Source organism: Plectropomus leopardus, chromosome 18, assembly GCF_008729295.1.
Source record: "Plectropomus leopardus isolate mb chromosome 18, YSFRI_Pleo_2.0, whole genome shotgun sequence".
In the NCBI taxonomy this organism is placed as follows: Eukaryota; Metazoa; Chordata; class Actinopteri; order Perciformes; family Serranidae; genus Plectropomus; species Plectropomus leopardus.
In genome coordinates, this window is record NC_056480.1 from 21852452 (window position 1) to 21874217 (window position 21766).

Here is a 21766-nt window from a genome sequence, read left to right on the forward strand (position 1 = left end):
ACGACCCCAACAAGAACTGTACAAAATACAGTGTCTCTGTGTAAATACAAATACACATAACATTTTGTAACAAACATATCAATATAAGCCTGACTGCGTATTTTATGAGTCTGATGAAAATCACTTATTTTTAACATTGAACAGCTTGAATCTGTGTTTTTACTGGGTTTAATCACTTGGTATTTTTTTTTTCCCAACGGAAGGGACCTTTGTGGATAATTTAGCTTCTGGTAAAAACCTCTTGAACATCTGGATGCTAGGTAAACAAAGAAAAAATGTGAGCACAAACTATGTACTCGGTTAGTGGCCCGTCTGCAATAAGCCAAACTGCACAGGAGAAACACTGATTTGTAACAAAAAAATGACTTTATCCCGTGGTTTTACCAGTTTAAATTACGTCACCTGTTTGTTCTGGAGAGGAAGTTACCGCTGTGGAAAAATTAGACTCCCGGTAAAAACTGGAGCTGAAAGCACTACACATACTTACATTACATTATATTTTCTTTCAGTAAGAAGGCTACGAGACACTAGCTGGTTTTGCTCTCAGTACATTTGCAAACAGAGCACAGGCTGCTGTGGGCCATAGCCAATACAAAAACAAGAACAGCCAAATTTGCTGTCTGCTCTCTGCCTCAGCATCTGCTTTCATACTCCCTAAAAGGCAAACTTTCTTTCTTCAAACTAGCAGGAAAACAGCTACCCCTCCCCCAAATGGTCTGCCAATCACTAGTACACTATTTCACAGAACTGCAGTCATAGGTAGCTGAAGTGACTGACAGGCTTCACACCTTCTCCTGTAATAACACGTTCACTTACATCCAGGAAATCTCTTAACTGTAACAACAGTACTTTTTAACTGTTTTAACACAATAACCCTTTAAAATGTAACTACTAACATGTCACACAGTCTGTTACAAAATGTATCATCACTGTAAGTTATCCAAAACGAAATAACAGTTTGGTGCTCTCTGCAAAGCTCGAGCCTTTACAGGTATTGCTAAATTGTGGCATACATCCTTTCTTTGTTTCATTTTGTATTATTGGCTTTGTTGGTTTATTGCTCTTACTGGTTATTATTGTTTCATGTATGAACATTGTTTATTTTATCTTCATTCTTCTCTTAAGAACGATAACACTATAGAGAAAATATATATTTGATGATATTCTATGTATTTATCACAAGTCTAATTTTTTTCCTCATCTTTCTCTTCTTGTTTTTCAGGTGTTCTTGCTGAGACAGTATGCAACTGGATAAAGAACATTTCCGCAAATATCAGCATGGACATTAAAGCTGTCATGTTTTGCAAGTGTTTGATGCCTAATCTGAGAACTCACTAACTCTCAGAAGATAAACTTTGCATAGTCAAGAGGATTTTATTACACAGCTGTGTTTTTTTGACATACTGGTGCTCCAGGAAGAGTAATGGAGACAGAAGAGAGGGAGGATGTATCACAAAAACCCACAGCTAATAAAAAGGCAGAGACAGAGGAAAATGTGACCTCTGGCCACACCTGTGGGGTGTGTGGCCGCAGCTTTCCTCTCCTCAGCTCTCTGTCACAGCACATGAGAAGGCACACGCGGGAGAAGCCGTACACGTGTCCATACTGTGAGCACAGGACGGCTCAGAAGGGCAGTCTGAAGGCCCACATTCGAAGCCATAAGCTGGGTTTATTCAGCCATAACCTCAGTGACAAAGAGGGGGACGGGGATCTAGAGCAGAAAGATAACCCAGAGACATCCAACCCTCCTGAAATCGTCAGCACGTCTAATAAAGCTCATACTGTCAACGGGAAAGTGAAGAAGAAAGGAACCAAGAAAAAAGTAAAGAGTAAAGGTGTTGAGGTCGGTGAAGGGGCTGATGATGTGTCCTGTACCTGCACCATTTGTGGCCAGGTTTTCCCTCAGGTACTACTCCTTAAAACCCACATGAAAAGGCACCGCAGCTCCCAGGATCATGGTTGCCGGATTTGTGGACGCCGTTTCCGCCAGGCATGGTTCCTCCAAAGTCATATGCGCATACACCGGGTCAAAGCCCAGCTAAGAGGTGGCAAAAGCAGTGAGCTGCCTGCCACCATCAACGGAGTTCCTCAGGACTCAGCATCGCTGACAAATGAAGAGTGCCTCTATGAACTCTGTGCCAGCTGTGGGAACTTCTTCTATGACCGCAAGGCATTACGAATTCATGAAAAGCTACATAAACCGAACCACAGCCGCACTCAGACACAAAATCCACCACAGGACGACACTGTTTCCTCAGAGCCGCACAGTGCTAAGAGGCATTTTTTGGAAAGCCTCAACCTCACATGTGCTGAGGCAAGGGACACTCCTGAGGACAAGAGCCTGGGCAGGCGAATTCCAGAACTGGATCCGGTTTGCAGCTACCAAGCATGGCAGTTGGCCACAAGGGGACGACTGGTGGAGGCCGCAGAGAAATGTCTGGGATGGGAGGAGAGGCTAGCAGATGCGGAGGTGGCATACGACACAGAGAAGGGCGAGTATGTTCCTCTGAAACAGGAGAAGAAGAGGAAGCAAATCGACGCCTCCAGCTCCACCGTCAAGAAAATTAAGGGTGATACAGGCCTCGATCACACATCCAACAACTTGGCTCACAGTAATAAAGGTGCTGACAAGAGGATTTCCCAGAAAGACCGTATTCTGTTGAACGGACTCGGTCATGCGTTTTATGAGGCGCTGCAGACTAAGAAAGTAAAAGATGTTCACCTCACTCCTAAACAGACCAGCAGCACCAGGAGCCAAGATCAGGAGGGTAAGCCACACACATCCACCACAAATTCTGTGCTGCAGTTTGGACAGTAGTTCAAAATCCTTAAACAATGGGAATCAATTACCAGGCCCAGTTTTTGCTGGGGACAGTTGCTTTGATTAAATATTGCATCCTTTTTGTTTAAAGCAAATTATAAGAGGTTATGTTTGTGGAAATGCAGATGTGCCTCAATATAGACAAACCAGGAGTCTCTCTTTTATTGCTATAAGTTTAATTTACCTGGCCACCAATGTGGAAAAGGGAGACCTCTAGTGAATTTAAAACTGAATTACAACAACTGTAATGGCACTTGTTTATACAATAAGGTTTTGAGCATACATACTCATTAAAGCTTTCTCTAAGGCTTTGGTATATTTTAAAGAGAGAAATATTTATTCAGAATATTTTTTATTAGCTAAAGGAAGATTTTGGTGACTATACTTTACGAATGCACAACAATACAAAGTGACTGTTTCGTTTTAGTGGTTTTAACAACCCCAACAGCTGTACTGAGAGAGCAGGAGCCATTTTTTTTTAGAACCGTTTTATCTTGGAAACTAGAAATCGGTGTCTTTCAAACAGAAAAAAAAACCCACTTTGTTGTGGTTCTGGGGAGTAAAAATTGTAACACATGTTACACTGAGCCTATTGGTGAATCATAAAAAAAATTTCAGCAAACTCATCATAAATCATCAGAGGATGCATCCTTTTGTTTCCCTACTATACTGTAAACAACAAATCTGTGCTGACACTGACAGGAGGAGAGCTACAGTAGTTAAGATAGCTGTTAGCAGCCAGCAGGGGAAAACCTACAGCTAACAGAGGGTGTGCTGAGTAAAATTATGATGCATTTAAGCTCTATTCAGTAAAAATGAGTATTGAACAAAGGAAAATGCTTATGATGTGTTTAGCTGTTCTTGTAAAGTTTTGGTGAGAAACTTGAATACAGTTGTTTGCAGGAGAAATTTGATGTTTTCATAGCAGTATAAAATAAATATTAGAGAGGAAATTGTCATATGTAATAAAAAGGCTTTTGAAGCATTTTTAAGAAATAATTCATGTGAAAGGTTGTATTAAAGGTTGTTTCATTTTAAAACAGTTCAGGATTTTTACATTGATTTCTTTTTTCCCTGTCAAAAAGGGGGGAATAAAATATAAGAAAATATACTACAACAGCAAAAAAAAAAAGACTTACATTAGCGATCAGTCAAATTGTAATTTTTAACATCTGTATTGATACTGACCTAGAATTTCACAATTGTTGGATTCCTATCTATGCTGTATACATACTGACAAAACACTTAAATTCTAGGCATTTCCTTCACTTTGCCTTTTCTGTTCTTACCTACAGATAAAAAAACATACTTCTGCGAGCACTGTGATTTCCACACTGTTGACGCCTCACTACTCAGGTCACACCTGCACAGGCAGCACCAGGACTTCCTGGGTCCCTACAGCAAACACAGCACCATTTTGGACAACATGAACCAGAGTGGTCCCAAAGCCTCAAGATACATGGACTACCTCAGAAACAGGAGTGTGTTGCTCAGTCAGTCATACTGGAATCCTTACACATGTCCGCTCGGCCAGGGGTCAGCAGAGTCAAGCATTAAAACAGAGAAGTCAAATACTGCTGAGGTTACAGGGCAGGGACAAAGCACTAATGACACTGGAAATCTCCTTAATCTGTCTTCATTACCTATGAGTGAAGGAGATGGCACTGTAAATTATTCCGTTAAGACAGAGGGCTTGGTGAGACATCAGTGCCCATACTGCTCCCATACCACCAACTACCCAGAAGTACTGTGGATCCATCAGAGGGTTGCACACAGGGTGGATGGCAGCAGTACCATGGCACCCAAGTGGGCACCCTGCACCAACAGCCCCAAGAGTTTAAAGGTGGGTACTACCCTGTGGAGACGCACGGGGCCTCCGCCATTCCTGGAAGGCAAGGACTGCCCTACTTTACCTGCTCCAAGAACTCAGCGCACACAGCCTCCAGGTTTGACAACCCATAGCAGCAGCAGCAGCAGCAGCAGCAGCAAGCACCCAGCCCCCAAGACCCAATCAGGTGTCCCTAAGTCCAAGCACCAGTCTAAGGACTCACGCTCCTCAGAAGGGACGCAGTCGAGTGGGAGGATGGGACCCCTACCTCAAAAGAAGTCTGGTGAACACAACCGGACAGAGAAGGCAAGAAGTAAAAGCTCCAGCAACCAAGCGACTTCATCAAGCAGTTTTGTTCACAGCAAGAGTGCCCCGAGTTTCCAGCCCACAAGCAGCCCCAAACACAGAGGCCATAGAGCAGCAGTCGAAGGAAACTTCCCACAGGAGGGTTTGGGTTTCATGTTGGCCAGAAACCATGGCGGGACTTCATCTAACGCCTCTGCAGATAGACCTCATTCCCGCAGGCAGTCGTGTGACTCTTCTTCAGGTCCAAAGGGTCCTGATCTGTGGGCTGCAATGAACATGTGGGGTCACAAAGCATATTTAGAACCACTTCGTTATGCTCAGGTAAAGAATGAATCATCAGGAGAAATGCCAATGGACATTAATATTTTGAGTCTCCTGAAAAACTACAGTCCCCATGATTTGGCTGCTCTTTACCAGCACTGGGGATTTGTTGATCCCAGGATTGATCCACAAGGTGAGCAGCTTTGTTTGTGTGTTTAATATAGTCAAAACAGGCGGATGAGAAACTGAATACTGATTTTCCTAGCTGTCTGAATGCTAAAATTTGAATGGATTAAAAACTAGTGTCCGCTTCACCTTACACACTGGCAACCCAGTAAGAGTGACGCCTAGTGGGGCTATGTGATATGACAAAATATATCATCTGACAAAAAAAGTCTATCCTTTCATATTATGCTATATCAGTTCCTTTCATTTACGTAATCTGATAACGCTTTGCATCCATCCGCGTGGCCAAAGGGGTGTCTACACCAGACCCCCAACAAGCTGGTCCTTCAAAATAGCACCATGGGTTCCATTTTGATTTATTTAATTATAACAATACTTTTATTAAACATAACTACAACAGATCTTTATTTAATACTTCACTTTATTTAATGCTATATATAGTATTTTATTCAACTAAATTACAACAGTAGTTCATGTAACTTTTTTTTTATTGTGGTAGCTACTTTATTTGTAATTGTAGTTCATTTAATAATTTTGTATTTTGTTTTTTGTTTTTTTAGTTTACAGTACTTAAGAAAATAAAGAAAAATATCAGAATATGTATTGTGTATCGCCATATAGCCCAAAAATATTGTGATATTATTTTAAAGCCATATTGCCCAGCCCTATTGTCTATTGTTATGATGTATTACTTTGAAGGATGAGTGATTGTCAGCAAAAAGCCTTCATAAAATCATGTGAAATCTGTGAAAATCAAAATGAGAAATGACCATGATATTTATGTTTACATGTCTATTTTTATACGTATTTTTACAGCAATGTTGCAGTTAAATGGAAATTTTGGAAAAGATGTCCACTCCAACTCCGAAGCTTCTAAACAAGTATGTTGTCTTCGCAGCAGCCACTGATATTGTTTTGTTGTTTTGCATATAAATTATCTCCAAGGCTCCAGTATATGGAAAAATTAGTTAAGTGACCTTAATTGTAATCAAACGCTCAATTCTTACATTTTTACCGCTTACATTACAGATATGTTTTCATGTGTAACTTAAGTGTTTTAGATAAGAAAACAATAATAATTTTACGTTTCTGAACTTATCATAGATAATAAACATAAGCCACTTTCACTGCTGTTAGGGTTGCCTGCAGTGTTAAAGTAAATACAACTCTAAGAGAATATTAAAGGGACAGTTTTGGTTTTTTTAAGTGGGGTTGCATGGTACTTATCCATAGTCAGTGTAATATCTGTAGTAGATGGCCATCCGTAAATCCCCAGTTTGGAGAAACAGGCATGGAAGCTCAGCAATTTACTGCTGTTGACAAGGGCAGGTACAAAATGTACTTCAGCCACCTAAAAATATCGATATCAATTTAAGTCTACACAAATATTTTCACCACTTAAACTTGCAGTCAGACAGTCCTAAATAAACCAGTTATATAGCCTACCCTTAAACTCATGTCAATTTTCAGTGGTACTTTTTTCGCGTCAAAAATACTTTGCTGCTGCCCTCATCCCTGTTAAACCAAAGGTGTGTCAAACGCTATCTACAATTGGTAATACAGTGACTTTGAAATAGTACCTTATACAACCCTACTTAAAAAATCCAAACTTTCCCTTTAACCTTCAGCAAAAATAAATAAATAAAAAATGTAAAAAAAAAGAGCTGAGGTGCTTTTTTACACAAAAAAATGTCATACATTCAATGAGTGTGGCTATTGCTCAGACTATTGTCTCCAAACTGCTATTCAGTTGGTGGTGGGACAATGAGATTTTGCCTTAATTGCAGTGAAATGCGTAAGTCAGTCAGCTGACTGCAAACCTGGTCTGTCAATTTCCTTTTCTAAAATTAAGAACAGCATAAAAGTCCTTCTGTCCCTCACCAGTATGTACAGTGTGTCTTCACCAACTGTGTGTTCCTGTTCTTGTGTCTGTACCTTGTCTGAATACAGTCTGTCACTTCTGTGCACACGTGCGTCTGCGTATTTTCATGCGTTTGCATGCACGGCTGTCAACTTCCACAACCTGGCTGTCTCTTCCTTCTCGTTTCTGTAAGAGAGGCTGACAGGGATGAGGCAAACAAATAATAAAAAAACATTGTTGTCCCCCTCAGGGTAAAAACTCGCCCAGCATCTCCATATGGTGTGTCATCAGCCTGTCAGTCAGGCCTACCCTGATGCTACCTACAACTGCTCTTGCTTTCTCCTCTTTCTCCCTAAAGTAATACGTGGGCAACTTTTTAAACACTAAAGATGGGCACTAGCTCAGTCTGTAGGGGTGAGGAATTACAAATCAGATTATCTAATATGAATAACACTGTGGGGGCAGTAATATTAGAACATATTTTGTGCTAATATATGATAAATTATGAAAGCTTGCTTTATGTTATTTGCTTCTCCATGTCTTTTGGTCTTTAAACTGTCTTTTTTCAGAAGGCACTTGGTCAATAATATGTTCATATTTCACAACATCAAGCCTTTTAATGTGCAGCTTTACATTAACGACACATTACAGGTCAGCTAATGCACAAGGTCCTGCATAAAATAGCATAGCATAGTGTAACTCAGCCTGCACTTAACAAGAAATTCAGTTATGAAGTTTAGAGGTATTAATATATGCTGTACACCCCAGAACTGGTCAGGTATATTATACAGTATTTCACTGAGGGCATCAACACTAAATAGACAACACAGATCGATTAAACAAGGCGTTCTGTAAGAAAATGTTTGTTTGTTTGATTTTTTTTTTTTTTGTCAATATTCGAAAAGCTGAATTCTAACAACTCTTTTGGCCGATGACCGATACAGATAGATATATCCACTTTTTCCCCCCACCTAATTTTAGTGATCATAAAGTCTTGAACTAACATCATATTATGCATACTCTTATTGTGATGGCCCACCAGCAGATGGAGACTTACAATTCAATACTTTTCCACGTATGTAACACTCAGTCATTGTGCAAAATAAGAAAAATTCTTCAACTTAGAGTTGTAGAGTTTTGTACATGTGATATTGGCAGAATCAGCATGATATTTCATTTTAAAGCCAATATCTGCCGACATGCCAATATTATCGTGCATCTCTAGTTGTAAATGTCACTGCCTTTATACTTCCGTGCATTTGCCATATGCTGAGTATTGTGATACTGCAGTATATTGTGATATATTACTATTGTTTGTCAGCATCAGTTTTATCAAACAAGATCATTTTTTCAGTCTGTTTATTCCACTTCAGTCATTTTTATTGCAGCAAAACGTATCTAGTGGACTCAAAAAGCTATTCATTTTATGATTCTAGTAAGCTACTAAAAGACTAATTTGTATTTGAAATAGTATTAATTTAAATGGTAAACTGATTATTGGCATCCGTGTTTTTAGAAAATATAGCAACTCAAAATACTGGAAATTTTTTCCACCACCTCTTTTTGGTGGGTTCATGCACAGCACTGTTGGACAGTAAAAGAAAAATTAAGCCGACTATCACAAAAGTATAAGCTTAAACCTACATGAGAAATTTTTTTAGCGTTATATTTACATTTTTGAGAATTTTAAAAGAACTCTGAATAAAAACTGACTCAAAAATAGGTACATTGAAAAAAACTGAGTGGCTATAATTAATCAAATAAAACATAAATTGTCCAATGATTTCAAGTAATCATAATATAAGAAATTTGAATCTTTCAAACTGTGATTTCAGATTGCACTGTTTCTCTATTAGTGTGTATGATTGTGAACTTCAAGTATATCGGCACTGGAAGCTCATTTATAAATAGTAGAACAAACATTTTCCCTCTCAGCGTTGTCACATTAAATCTAACTGGCGTGCCTTGCATTTGTCTCCTGCAGGTGAACAGCCGCTCCACTTCCTCCTCAGGGTCTCTTCATAAGGGAACGTGAAGAAACATTTTGTTCCTGTTGGCTTTCAGCCTGCACGACACTACTGAACAAAGAGGCCTGCTGTGTTTAAAAGGAACCAGCCATAACTCCTAATAACACAGAGGCAGTGGATAATGCACAATATATGCAAAGAAGCAACGAGGTGGACTCTTATTATTTTGTAATATGGTTGTTTAATTTGAAGTGTTACGCATGCTTTTTGTTTGTGTAGATATGTTAGTTACCAAAACACACATGAAGATAACATTGGAATAATATGGAAATGAGGTTTGAACTGTTTGAGCTTATTGTGAACACAAACACACAAGGATTAAGAGGACATTATATTGGCTAAAGGCCTACAGATGTCTGCTGGGTTTTACTGAAAACAATTTAAGAAAAACACCAAATGTTAAAAACCAGGATGCCACAAGAAACATTCAGAAGTACTTCAGAAGATGTAAGCTGTGACCTGAACATTTTACATCACTTTTACCTCTCTATGTATGTACCAGTTTTTATGAAGCCTACAAGCTTGTAAAATTTCTCTTTTTTCGTTTTTTGATTTAGAGTTAGTACTGTATTTGACTGTTTTAACATACAGAATATGCAGTGAGGCACCTAACTGTAAACTGCAGCTTATTGTTACTTTTCAGTTTTATGTCCATACTCACATAATACTTCTAATCCTTAACCTAGAGTGGATGATGCTATGACAAGTTAAGTGCTGGTAAGATCAAAAGAATCGAAGTCAAGCATATGTCGGCTTCCAGTTTTTAACTAAAAATGACAAAATCTTGATCCCACTGTAAGGCACTATGGGGTGGTTTAATTACAGCTAAGTCAGGATTTAGCACAATTTGCTCACCACCCCACACACATTAAAGGGATAGTTCTGATTTTTTTTTTGGTGGGGCTGTATGAGGTATTTACCCATGGTCAGATTTGTAACCAACAGTAGATGAGGGTTGGCATGCTCCCAGTTTGGGAAAAAAAAAAAAATATAAATAAATGATAAAAATTAATATCGGTATAAGTGGACAATCTATTAGGAATATTTTCACTGCTTTACTTTACCACTAGACAGCCCTTTCAGCCCAGGAAACTGAAGTCTTTGAAAAAAGCACCAAAGCCAAGTAACTTGGTGCGCTTTTCAAAGCCACCAGACTCCTTTAACAAGCATAGTAATTTTATCTCACAGAACACAGGAGTTGCTGGTCCACCGCTGCTTCCATCAGTTAGCTTTTTGTGTCATGGTGTGACTTTGGTGCATAAAAATGTTTTGTTTGGATTCTCCAGTCACACAATAACACAAACTAACTAACTAAATGCGGCAGTGGTAGACCACCAACTAACATGTTCTGCAGGTAAAATGACTGTTTTTGTCAAAGGTGTCTGTTGGCATTTAGGAGAGCAAAGACTGATGGAACGGCTTCAGTTTCCGCCGAGAAAGGGATGTCTGAAGGCAAGGTAAAGCAGTTAAGGTATTGTAAATATAGCTTAAACTTACACTGATATTTGGTGGGATTTTTTAAAAACGAGTTTTGTCGCTACCCCCCATCCACAGTAATACATTGGTTAGCTTCTGTGACAGTACACCTGTCTGCTTCTCAAAACTGATGGCTTGCTAGCTGCCTTCCATTGTAGGTAACAACACTGACTATTGATAAGTCCCTCATACAACCCTACTCCAAAAGATCCTATCTACCCATTTAAGAAAAAAGGGTGCACTGGTTGTGCTGACAGTCTCACATTAAATGTTGCGATTTAAATGAGGCTCTTCAGCCCAAATAACTGGCACAAATAATTCTTGTAAACATTACATTTGCTACAAACAGAGACTTTTAATATGCTTTTTATGCAAAAACTACAAAATATTGCCATGACTTTGACAGAAAATGACGATCATCTCCAACCGGATTTTCTTATGTAAATTCATTCTTGATCAGTATCTAAACATACCCACATACATTAGTGCTGAAGGGCATCATTCGTGTCTCAGCCAACTGCTGTCTTCTGCTACCATGTGTACTGCCAGAGACCAAGTTACTAACTGCTCACTTCCAGTTTACATTTGCAGATTATACCACTTAAAGGAGCTGTGTGTAGGATTTAGTGACATCTCAAGGAGAGGTTGCAGATTGCAACCAACATCCCTCTACTTGCTCCACATGTGGAGAATAAGCGGCAACTTCAGAGTCAGAAAAATGAAGCCAATGTGGAAGTGCCAAATACTGCAGTTCCTTGAATGGCCACTTTAGGCTGACCCAACAAATGAGTCAACCTCTGTAGACCTCCACGTTAAAATTCCTAACTTTAAAGCACAAATAAACATGTTTACATCCTGGTACAAAAAACAGTCTCTATATCTAATTTCAACGTTAATGACAACTGTACCAGGGGTGAATTTCTATATAACTCACCCAGTTAATTAAAAAAAAAAATTCTGATCAATGCTGGCTCCAACAAAACAAGATGGCAACAACCAAAATGCCAAACTCTATGTTTCAAAATAGAACTGGAAGAGGACCAGCTCCATATGTAGATATGAAGGGCTCTTTCTAATATTATATTCCGTTTCTGCATGAAGATCCCCCTAAATTCCTCACACTGCTCCTTAAATGTAAATCAATGAAACTATTCTGTTTTTGTGGTTAAAAATCTATGTTAAACAGCAGGAGCGGCACTATGGTCTTTATCCCTCAAACATCCATGAAAGATTCATAGCTCCTGCCAAACTGTAGATCCAGAAAAGACAATCAATTCATGTGAGAAAACCAGAATCATCTACCTAAACTGGTGGCTATCATCGTAGCCAGTCTGTCAAACATGTACTTATGTCAAAATGACAAAAATGGTGTCTTGCTTTATGATTCAAAGTTTTAAATTTCTATAATTTGTCTATTTTTCTCCTATAAGCAAGAAAGTGTAAACATGTACTCTCAATTCGCACTATGCTAGTGATGTAGCAACTCAAGGCTGTGATTTTTATGGGCAGAAAATGTAGCAATAACATTTTCTACTGAGGTAGGCCCTGACTTCCATCTGCAACTAATGAGGCTGCAAATTTTGTTTTTGACTTTTTAAAATTCACCTCATTCTCAAATTTGTTTTCATGTGTTTTCTGTTAGCTGATTTGTTTAGTTTGTTCATATTTCAGTTCTGATTTAGTGTATTCATCTCCCATAGAGAAATAGACTATGCATACTGACAAAAAGCCATCAACTTATGGATTCTTGGGAGATCTCGAGAATACATAATTTATTATTGACTTTTAAACTGTTTTGATAAATATTGTAAATGATTGTTTTATTTAATGGTATTTTTGTTTGCTAAGAGTGGAATTTTAACACTCTGAAGTACTTGATATTTGTAGTTAGAACAGAAAATGTTAAAAAAAAATGTTAAAAAAATAAAAAAGGATTTCTCTCGGTGACACACGTGGTCAGAGTGCAGGGTCAGTAAGGAGTGACCTTCCTGCAGGAGGAATTATGGATTCTGTGATGACGAGGAGTAAGAAGAAACGGTGGCATGGTGATGAGTTTTAGTGCAACCCTGAACTTTTATGCAAACCTGAAGCTCAAATTTGAGCCCTCACAGGGTTCATTTTTGTAACAATGTAAACTATGTTTCATAGTTAATAATCATGTTGGTATCAGAATTTCTATTTTCACCAGTTCCACATTTTGTCTGACTGTTAAAATATACAAATAAAGTTGGTCAATGTAGATTTATATTATTGTTATAGTGCTGTTGTCATTATCAACTCCCCAAAGACTATGATCATCATTCTTCGTTCTAATAAATGATCCTGCTGGGTACCCTTAGATCTTTAAGAGCCTAAAATGTCAAATAAACCAAGGTGAGAAGACAAAATTTACTCATTGTAGACTAAATGCAACCTTTGATGAGGCATCACATGTACACATTGCTTAATTTTAAGGGGCCAAAATAGCTATGAGCTACTGACATAAACAAGCCTGTGAGTAGTTTATACTATGCTTAGCTGCCACACTCAGCCTATTATTCTAGTAGATTCCAGAGAGTTTAAAGCTTTTTAAATAGAAAATACATTTTTACCCAAATTCTGATCCAGCAGTGTGATTCAACAGTGTGTATCCGCAGGCCATGCTTTCTGACAATCTGAGCTGAATATGCTCATTAGCCTTTAAAAACACCCCATGTAGTTTTCCCCTTTGTTTTATTACATGAGATAAATATTTTATTCATCACTTTGTACTTATAGAAACAACAAAAAGACAAATACACACTCTCATATATCTTTATAAATGCTGTCAGTATATCACATCCCTTGTCACCTTTAAAATTGATCAGAGCAGAGCCAGGACTGACAAACGTCACAAGTAAAGTGGCTACTTTTCTTCTGAGGACTATCTTCCAGTTATTTGCACCATAAAATCTGAATGAAGTGCAAAAGAAAGTATCATCCCATTTGATGAACTAAAGTTTCACACATAGTGTCACTACAGTGGACATGTACTCAAAATCCGCTCTCTATTATGCTTGAGTTTTGATGGTATAGTTGCACATCAGCCAAACTCTGCCTCTGACTGGCCAGGCAATGCAAGTGCAACACAAGTTTCTCAAAACATAAATGACCAATAAAAGGCCAGAAATGCTGAGCGAGTCAGGGATATCTTGCTAAGTGCCTCAGTAGGAGGCTCATGCAGGTAATAAAAACTGAAAACATCAACTACCAACTAAAGAGTAATACAGATGATGATATTTCTAAACATTATTTTTACGTTGGTATAATTACAATTAGTCATCCGTCCACTAAATTGGCCATCATGCATCACTGGCTAAATTTTTACTACAATTTTCACTTTTACAACAACTTCAGAAGATAGACTTGAACTGATGGACAACTTCATAAAACTGAAGAGACTGCTGAACTACATCTGAAAAAAGTGCTCTGAGAGCCATGGACAATATTTCTGTGGAAAATATTAATTGAAATATTATACAGTTCAACAGGGGGAGGAAAGGAGGTGGCTAAGCAGACAGAAGCTGCCAGAAGCTGAATGAGGGAAAGATGGAGGAATCAGGAGCAGGGGTCAATGTTTTTGCATTGTACTCAATAGTTTTACAATTAGGGCTCCAACTAACATTTTTTTTTATTGCCGATTAGTTTTTCTTTTAACCAATAAAATGTTTGGTCTATAAAATGTCACAAAATGATAAAAAATGATAAATATGTTTCAATTCTGACATTTTTGACATTTTTCATGTGATTATATCTGTATTTCTTTTGCAGTATTCAGGGTCAGTACAATTTGATCTCTGATTAAATAAAGGTAATAATAATATCAAAACAATAATAATATCATAAACAATAAAATAATAATAATAATAAATAATAATATAATAATAACTTGCTTTATCCTTCTGCAGTTTACAGCTTTAACCAGCAGATGGTAGGCAATGTCAAGAAATTAGATGCTGCTTTGTCACAAAGTTCATCACTGGTTTTGTGTGTGTGTATATTTACAGTATATATACTGTATATACATATAAAAGTAAAAAATCTCTTTTTAACAACTAACTCACTAAACTGTTTGCACTAAAAGCTAAACGCTGCCCTAGTTAATAGCTTGACCCAGTACAAAGAAAAGCTTAAATGTATCTTTGTCTTTTCCGTCTGATTATCAGGCAGATATTAGCCTGCAGGAATGATTGAGACATTGTCACATGTGGTAAATCTCAAACTGCACCCACAGGCAACTTTTCAAAGACATCACAGAAAAACATTTGAACTGTGTTTTTTTTTGTGTGTGTGACAGTAAACATATGTGCAGCTGACCGTATCTGGTTGCTAAAACCCAGAGGAGAAAATAAATACTGAATAAAGGTCGTACTTGCAGCAACTGTTGTCTGGCACATCGACGAGGCATGAGTTCTTGTGCGACTGTGCACACTGGTATGTCCTTGTCACATTGTGTTTGTCAGTCGTTCGTGTTATATCTTGGTGCAGTGACAGCATCAGTTAGCTGCCTGAGAGACATCAGAGATCATGTTCGCAGCGCCACCAGCAAGAGGGCTGAAAGCTGGTGCCGGCCACAGGCTCTGAGAGTAGATCCTGTCAGGCAGCTGGGAGCAGCAGAAACGCAGTGGCATATGTTGTCTGACAGAGAAACGCCTGGCTGTTGTTGAGTAGAGAGAAGAGACGGACTGGTGGCCGATTGGAGTGACAGCTGTCAGGACAGACTCTGCGTGTGTGAGTGTGTGTGTGTATGTGTGTGTGCTGTTATACTGCTGTCCTTATGAGAACCAGTCTGTCCTTTAGACTTCAAAAATGAAGACAGTATTGTAAAGTGACTTTATTTTTGGGAGATGGTGTTTACATTTTTAACAGGGTGGTATAACCCTTCAAAACCCGGATGGACATTTTTTTTGTGTGTGTTGAGTTCAGATGCATCTATATTACAGAATTTACACTTTTCTTTTTAAAACAGGTAAAAAGGTAATTAGTAACTTGGTAACTTGTCCCGCAGGTTTCAAGATTTAGAAAATTATTTTATAAAAGCTTGGGAAAAACGTCCAGAAAACTATATTTATAATGATCATAGTTACATATTTAAATTAAATTGGAAAATTATTATTTTTAAGCACTTTCTCCCCGATTCATTTCCTTGTTTGTTTTTGTTTTGTTTCAAAGGGACATGGTTATAATTCAAAAATCTGAATTAGTTTGTGCAGAATATCATTGTTAAAGTAAAAAGGTCGTTTGAAGTGTAGGCTTTTTAAAGTATTTTAATGTATTTTATTTGGTATTTTTTCCATTTTTATATGTTTCCGTCTTCTAGTGTTGATATGTATATTCAGTGCAATGCCTGTATAACCTGCTGCCGTAATACAAGACATTCCCAATTTGGATCAATAAAGTCCATCCATCCATCCATCTACGATATAGAACTTTTTTTTTTAAATAGATTTAGATTTTTTTGGATGTAATTTTATTGTTTTCAGACAAAATATGATTTATATCAGACCAAAACGAAAGGGATGTAATGCTGAAAAAAAATTGGAATCAGCATAAATTGTGATGTTCCTAAATGGTCAGAATATTTGACAGAGTTTGACATGTGACTTGTCAAATTTGTCACGTGTAGGCGGCGTTCTTTTTCTCTCCGCTATGGGGGGTTAGGGTTTGGAATTAAAGCCTCAATATTTCTAAAATTCTGGCTACAGCTCGGCTTCAGGCGGAGAGAAGCTAAAATCTTTTGGTTTCAGAGCTGGGTGTAAATTATAGTGTACAGAGTTAAAATAAGGCGACTGCTGTAGGGACAATTCTGATTAAAGAGGAAATGAATGAAGTCAGTGTCAGCAGAAGTAAATTATTTCTGCAACATGTATTTCTCATCAGTGTTGGACATTAACTAGTTACATGTTATGAAATTACAAAATAAATGAGATTGTGATCATTAAAAGTTGCGGTGAAAAAAAAGTCACTAAATTGAAGTTACTAAACATAATACTGGTGAGTTTTTTTCCCCGTGCGGGAATGTTTTCTTTATTATAACCTGTTTCTGGATATTTCTCTGTTTTATTGCCCAATTTAAAACATTTGTTAAAACAGCAATTTAAAAGTAATCAAATGTAATGTTACTTTACTCCGAGGAAATCATTGAAATAGTTACATTACTCATTACAATTATTAAAGGGTATTAAATTTAAGTCACACAATCAAGACTATTGCCAGTGTAGAAACTATGAAAAACAAAATTCTGCTAAAGCTATTTTGTTTGTACAGCCCAAATCCCAAATTTGCCTCAGAGAGCTTTACAATCTCTACAGATATCTTACACGATTTAACCCTCAAATCAGGTTTATGAAAGAAAAAGAAACTGACAGGAAACCTGCAAAAAATGTTGTTGTTTTTTTTTTCTCAATTTTTTTGCTAAATGCTGTGTAATTTTACCTCCTCATGCTGAAAATTTTATCCATATAAACAAACTAAGAACCAAAAAATCATCTCTCTCTGCTATGAGGAGTCACAAGCAAAAAACATGGGGGGCCTCCGATGTCAACTTTCTACGTCAAATGACGCAGATCTACTATAGCCACACTCACTGCTTTATGACATAATTTTTCTATATGTATTTATACTATTTTGCTATGTTTATATAGTTTTTTTCATAACTTAGATATATTTAAATACTTTTTTGGAGGGTTTTTAGAGGGCTGCACAATTAATCAAAATATTATCAAAACTGCAACATGGCCCAGTGCAACAACCAAATCGCAGGAGCTGCAATCAAAAAGTGTCACACCAAACCACCATAAATGAAGCCTCGTGGTGCTACAGAGATGCCTCAGCCTAACAATCCTATTCCAGATATAAAGGAACAAGCATGTTTTGTACCGGCCCCAGCAACAATCACATCGTCATCATTTTTAGATTGAGTGGAAATAAAATGCAAAAATGACCATATCTACTAAAATGTCGCAATATCTGAATTTTTTAATCATATACGTAGTTATATTTCCATATAAAAGTTCATTTAAATTTGTCTCAGGCCCTTAAAGTGTATTGCAGTCTTAGTTTTAGATACTGAGGCCCCACTGTGACAGCAATGACGAGACAGCAGCAGGCTGAAATACTGAGCACCGCCTCAGACAGGTGGACACTGGTGATAAGGAGATTTCCCAGCAGACACAGCAGGTGACTGGAAATGTTGTTCTATGTATTGTAATTGTCAGAGCATGGCATTAAAATCACCAGGGTCAAGGATGTGATTCCTACCTGCAACAGTGCAGCACTATAGGATGCTTCAAATACAAGAAACCATTGAATGCAATATTATCTACTTATTGCTAGAAATATATGGAAAATATAAAGTTAAGGGTAATTATAAGCTTAAAAAGAGGTGGTTTTCTCTTCCAGTTATTTTTTTTACTTTAAGTTTTCTTCTTAATCAAGACGTGAATGCTCAGTTCTTTAGCGTCAGTATAGCGGGGGAGTTTGGAGTTTGTGAAAGCATCATTATGAGTGTGCTTTAAACACAGTAAAGATGAAGTGATGACAGTCCAGGTAGAGAGAGACATGCAGGAAGAGGAAGGCATATCCATCAGATTAACACGCAGTAATGTCTTCCTGGTCTGGCTCCCAGCATCAGTGATTTATCAATGCAAAGCTAATAGCATCAATATGAATCTAACTAAAAATCAATATTTCATTACCTAATTGTTAGTGGGAATGAAGAAGGATGATCGTACGAGACAGCGTTTGAGAGCATCTGGAGTTCACAGAGACATCTGGAGGACAAACTCCAACAGCGACTGCACTCTCAGTTACAGCACACTTTGAAAGGAGAGGACGAAAAATCGATGGACGCTTCTTTAAGATGTTGAAACACCAACAACAAACAGGCAAAATCCAATGATTTGTTGCATAATGCCACCGCGGGGTTAAAACCATGTTACAGCCTTACATTTTATTAAATAGATTGCCACCACAAAACCACAAGCACAATCCATTAAAAATACTGATAGTCCAAAAGGCTCATAGATAGAGTCTGATATAGAGTCAAAAGATATCAAAGCCAGACAGTCATCCATCACTTACATGTTGTTAAATAGAGTCTGTTGGCAAAAGTCAATATCATGCAATCACGGTGGCAAAGATGCATCAAATAAATTCAAGTTTAATCCCCTCAGCTACTTTGAAAGTCACATCAATAATCACTCTCATACTTGCTTGAAACTTTACTTTCTGGAAGTAAATAATGTTTACAGTTTTGTCTGTCGAGCATTATAATGTGGATAGACTTCCCTCCATCTAACCAGTGCCTGGATCTCAAAAACCAGAACCCGCCCTCTCTGTCTATTTCTCAAACTCAAATTAAACTCTGTCCAAACTGAGCGCTGATCAGATATGAACCAAGATTATATTACTGCACATACTATTTCTTGTTTAACTGTAAAAGCATGAGCGGGCATCTTACCGCTTCCTGCAGAGTAAAACCAGAGGCTGAAAAAATTATTATCAAGCAGTAAAACTAAGCAGCGCTGATTCCACATTACCCAAGATTCTGTCACTGTGTTGCTCTTTTCTTGCCTCAAATGTTTTCAGAAACTTGTTTTAAATGACTGTTAAAGTGAAATACAAGATTGTTTGCTACCATCCGGCCTCCACTATGTCAATCACACAAGTTTACGTGAACGTAGCATAAATCACTCCTTGCAAGGACCTACAGTAAATCTTTAAGAACAGGTCATCAACATACAGTTCCAGAAAGGCTAAATAATATCATAAACCAGCTGGACACTGTAGTTTTTCACAAACATGACTTAAACAGAAGTAAATGGATCCTTTATTGGGGACTATTTTCACAAGCGGATTAATATACATTGGTCCCTCTGTGCAACAGCAGGATGGTGTTTGTGAAATTCTGTCAAAATAAATTACAGTGGCTGCACTGATGGCAATGAAGGAATGTGACAGCTTGTGCAACCTGTCGATTCATTTAATGATGGGTTTGGTTTTTTGGTTTCAGCAATACAAAACATGTGTTTGGTCATAAGACTTCTTTCAAATAACAGCCAGCGCCGTCCATATATCCCGCGCATGAAAATGATTTGAGTTCATTTCTCAAAAATGTTAAGAAATGAAAAACATGATGTTTTTATTCATGTGTTTATGTGTATTGCAGTTAGACGAATATATGGTTTCATTTCACATCGTAAAAATCTATATCTATTTTTTTTTAAATAATTATGCAGGGTATATGAGTGGTAAGACAACAATATAAAAACAGTATATATGGTGTGTGGTTCCATTTGTTGTGATGTAAATCTGTCTGAGTCTCAGTGACCTGAGGTGAGCATAAACTGGTTTGGAAATTAATTTCATCTTGCTCTTGAACTGTGATGTTGTGTAATTCACCATCTTCCTACACATTACTTATTGTGCTTCCTTCAGCAGTTCTGGCAAAGGTAAGAAAATAGACCAGTCGCAATAAGTTCTTAATGTCAGGGACAACAGAAAATTGAAAGCACATGACATTGAAAAGAGGATAAAATTGCTTTTGTGAACACATACTGTATGCCAGAGCTTTAAAATAGACTCACAGTTAAGCACAATTAATATCTGTGAAAGAAGAACAGATATCAAAGAGTGCATATCTATTCTCTGAGCTTCTTCTTTGATCCTAGTGTACATACAAGTTAATAAGCTGTGACTATTTTGTTGTGTTGCAAGCTGTATTCCTATAAATGATGCGGGCATGCTGACATTCATTTTCTGACCTGGTATCCTGCAGAAATCGCTGAAATTAAACAGCTGGTCATCGCAATTTGGAGCACTCTCATTTTCAGTGATTTGCATCTTTAAAAGTTTCTTTCACATGTGGATCAAAAAGCACAGGAATTTGTTTGCCTCCTACACGGCGTGAAAAAAAAGCTGTTCTATTTGACCAACTATGGATGTGCACACATTATCCCACTTCCTGAAGCACTTCTCCTCTATTTAGGAAAACATTATTGATATGTAGAGCTCTCTAAATACACAATTAGCCTACTGCATAGATAGATTACTGAACAGGCCTACCAGGCATAGGCCGAGGGGCCCAAAGTGTCAGGGTCCTACTGGTTTTCACCAAGAAAATGTCTCTTACCCACAAAAAAAACAAAGAAAAACCACCAAGAGTTGCTAAGTAACTATTCAAGGAGGCAAAAACAACCATAAAACTACCACAAAAACACACAAAATTTACTTCAGAGACACAAAAGGGGGCAAAACAACCACAGAGAAAGATAACAACCAAAAAAAGGCAGAATTATTTCAAAGAGATACAAAATAACTACAAAACAGGGGAAACAACCACAGAAGTGCACAAAATGAACATGAAACAACACACAATTATTTCAGAGACACAAAAAGGGGCAAAACCCCCACAAAGAGACACAAACTGCCTATGATACATAAAACTTACTTCAAAAAGATGCAAAAAGTAGCAAAACAACCACAGACATATAACGACCAAAAAAAAAAAAAAGATCACACAATACAACTACAAAGAGACACATAATAATTGCCTCAGAGACACAAAGTGACCAAAAAACACATACACAAACACATGCACAGATGCATAATGACTTTAAAATGAAGCAAAACAAAGACAAAGACAGAAACTTAAAACCACCGAAGTCAGTGTGTCTTGCTCCTCTGTAGGAGAGGTGGTGGGGCCTTTTGCATGTCTGTGCCCAGGGCCCATTGTCTCATAAACCGCCCATGGCCTTCACCACAACACTGCACTATTTCACCTCAAGGGAACTCTGGATGCATTGGTTATTCGTCATTTGGCCCTCTAAGGAACAATAGCTGGAGAAATAGCTTCTGTGAAAAAAGTAAATAAAGAGTAACCATGTGGGCATGAATATGAGCGCGTCTGTCTGCATTACCTAAGACCTTGAAGGTATCACAGTCATATACTACCGTTGTTAAAAAGACTGAGAGGATATTAT

General features: G+C 37.8%; 1 protein-coding gene across 1 annotated transcript; it reads left to right on the top strand.

Moving 5' to 3' along the window:
• The first annotated feature begins 1303 nt into the window (after window positions 1–1303).
• Window positions 1304–9298, top strand: LOC121958188 (zinc finger protein 516-like). The gene is made up of 4 exons (XM_042507056.1): window positions 1304–2768; window positions 4117–5409; window positions 6219–6283; window positions 9248–9298. The coding sequence occupies exons 1-4, from the start codon at window positions 1424–1426 to the stop codon at window positions 9296–9298; spliced, it is 2754 nt and encodes a 917-aa protein (XP_042362990.1). The 5' UTR covers window positions 1304–1423.
• The last annotated feature ends 12468 nt before the right edge of the window (window positions 9299–21766 follow it).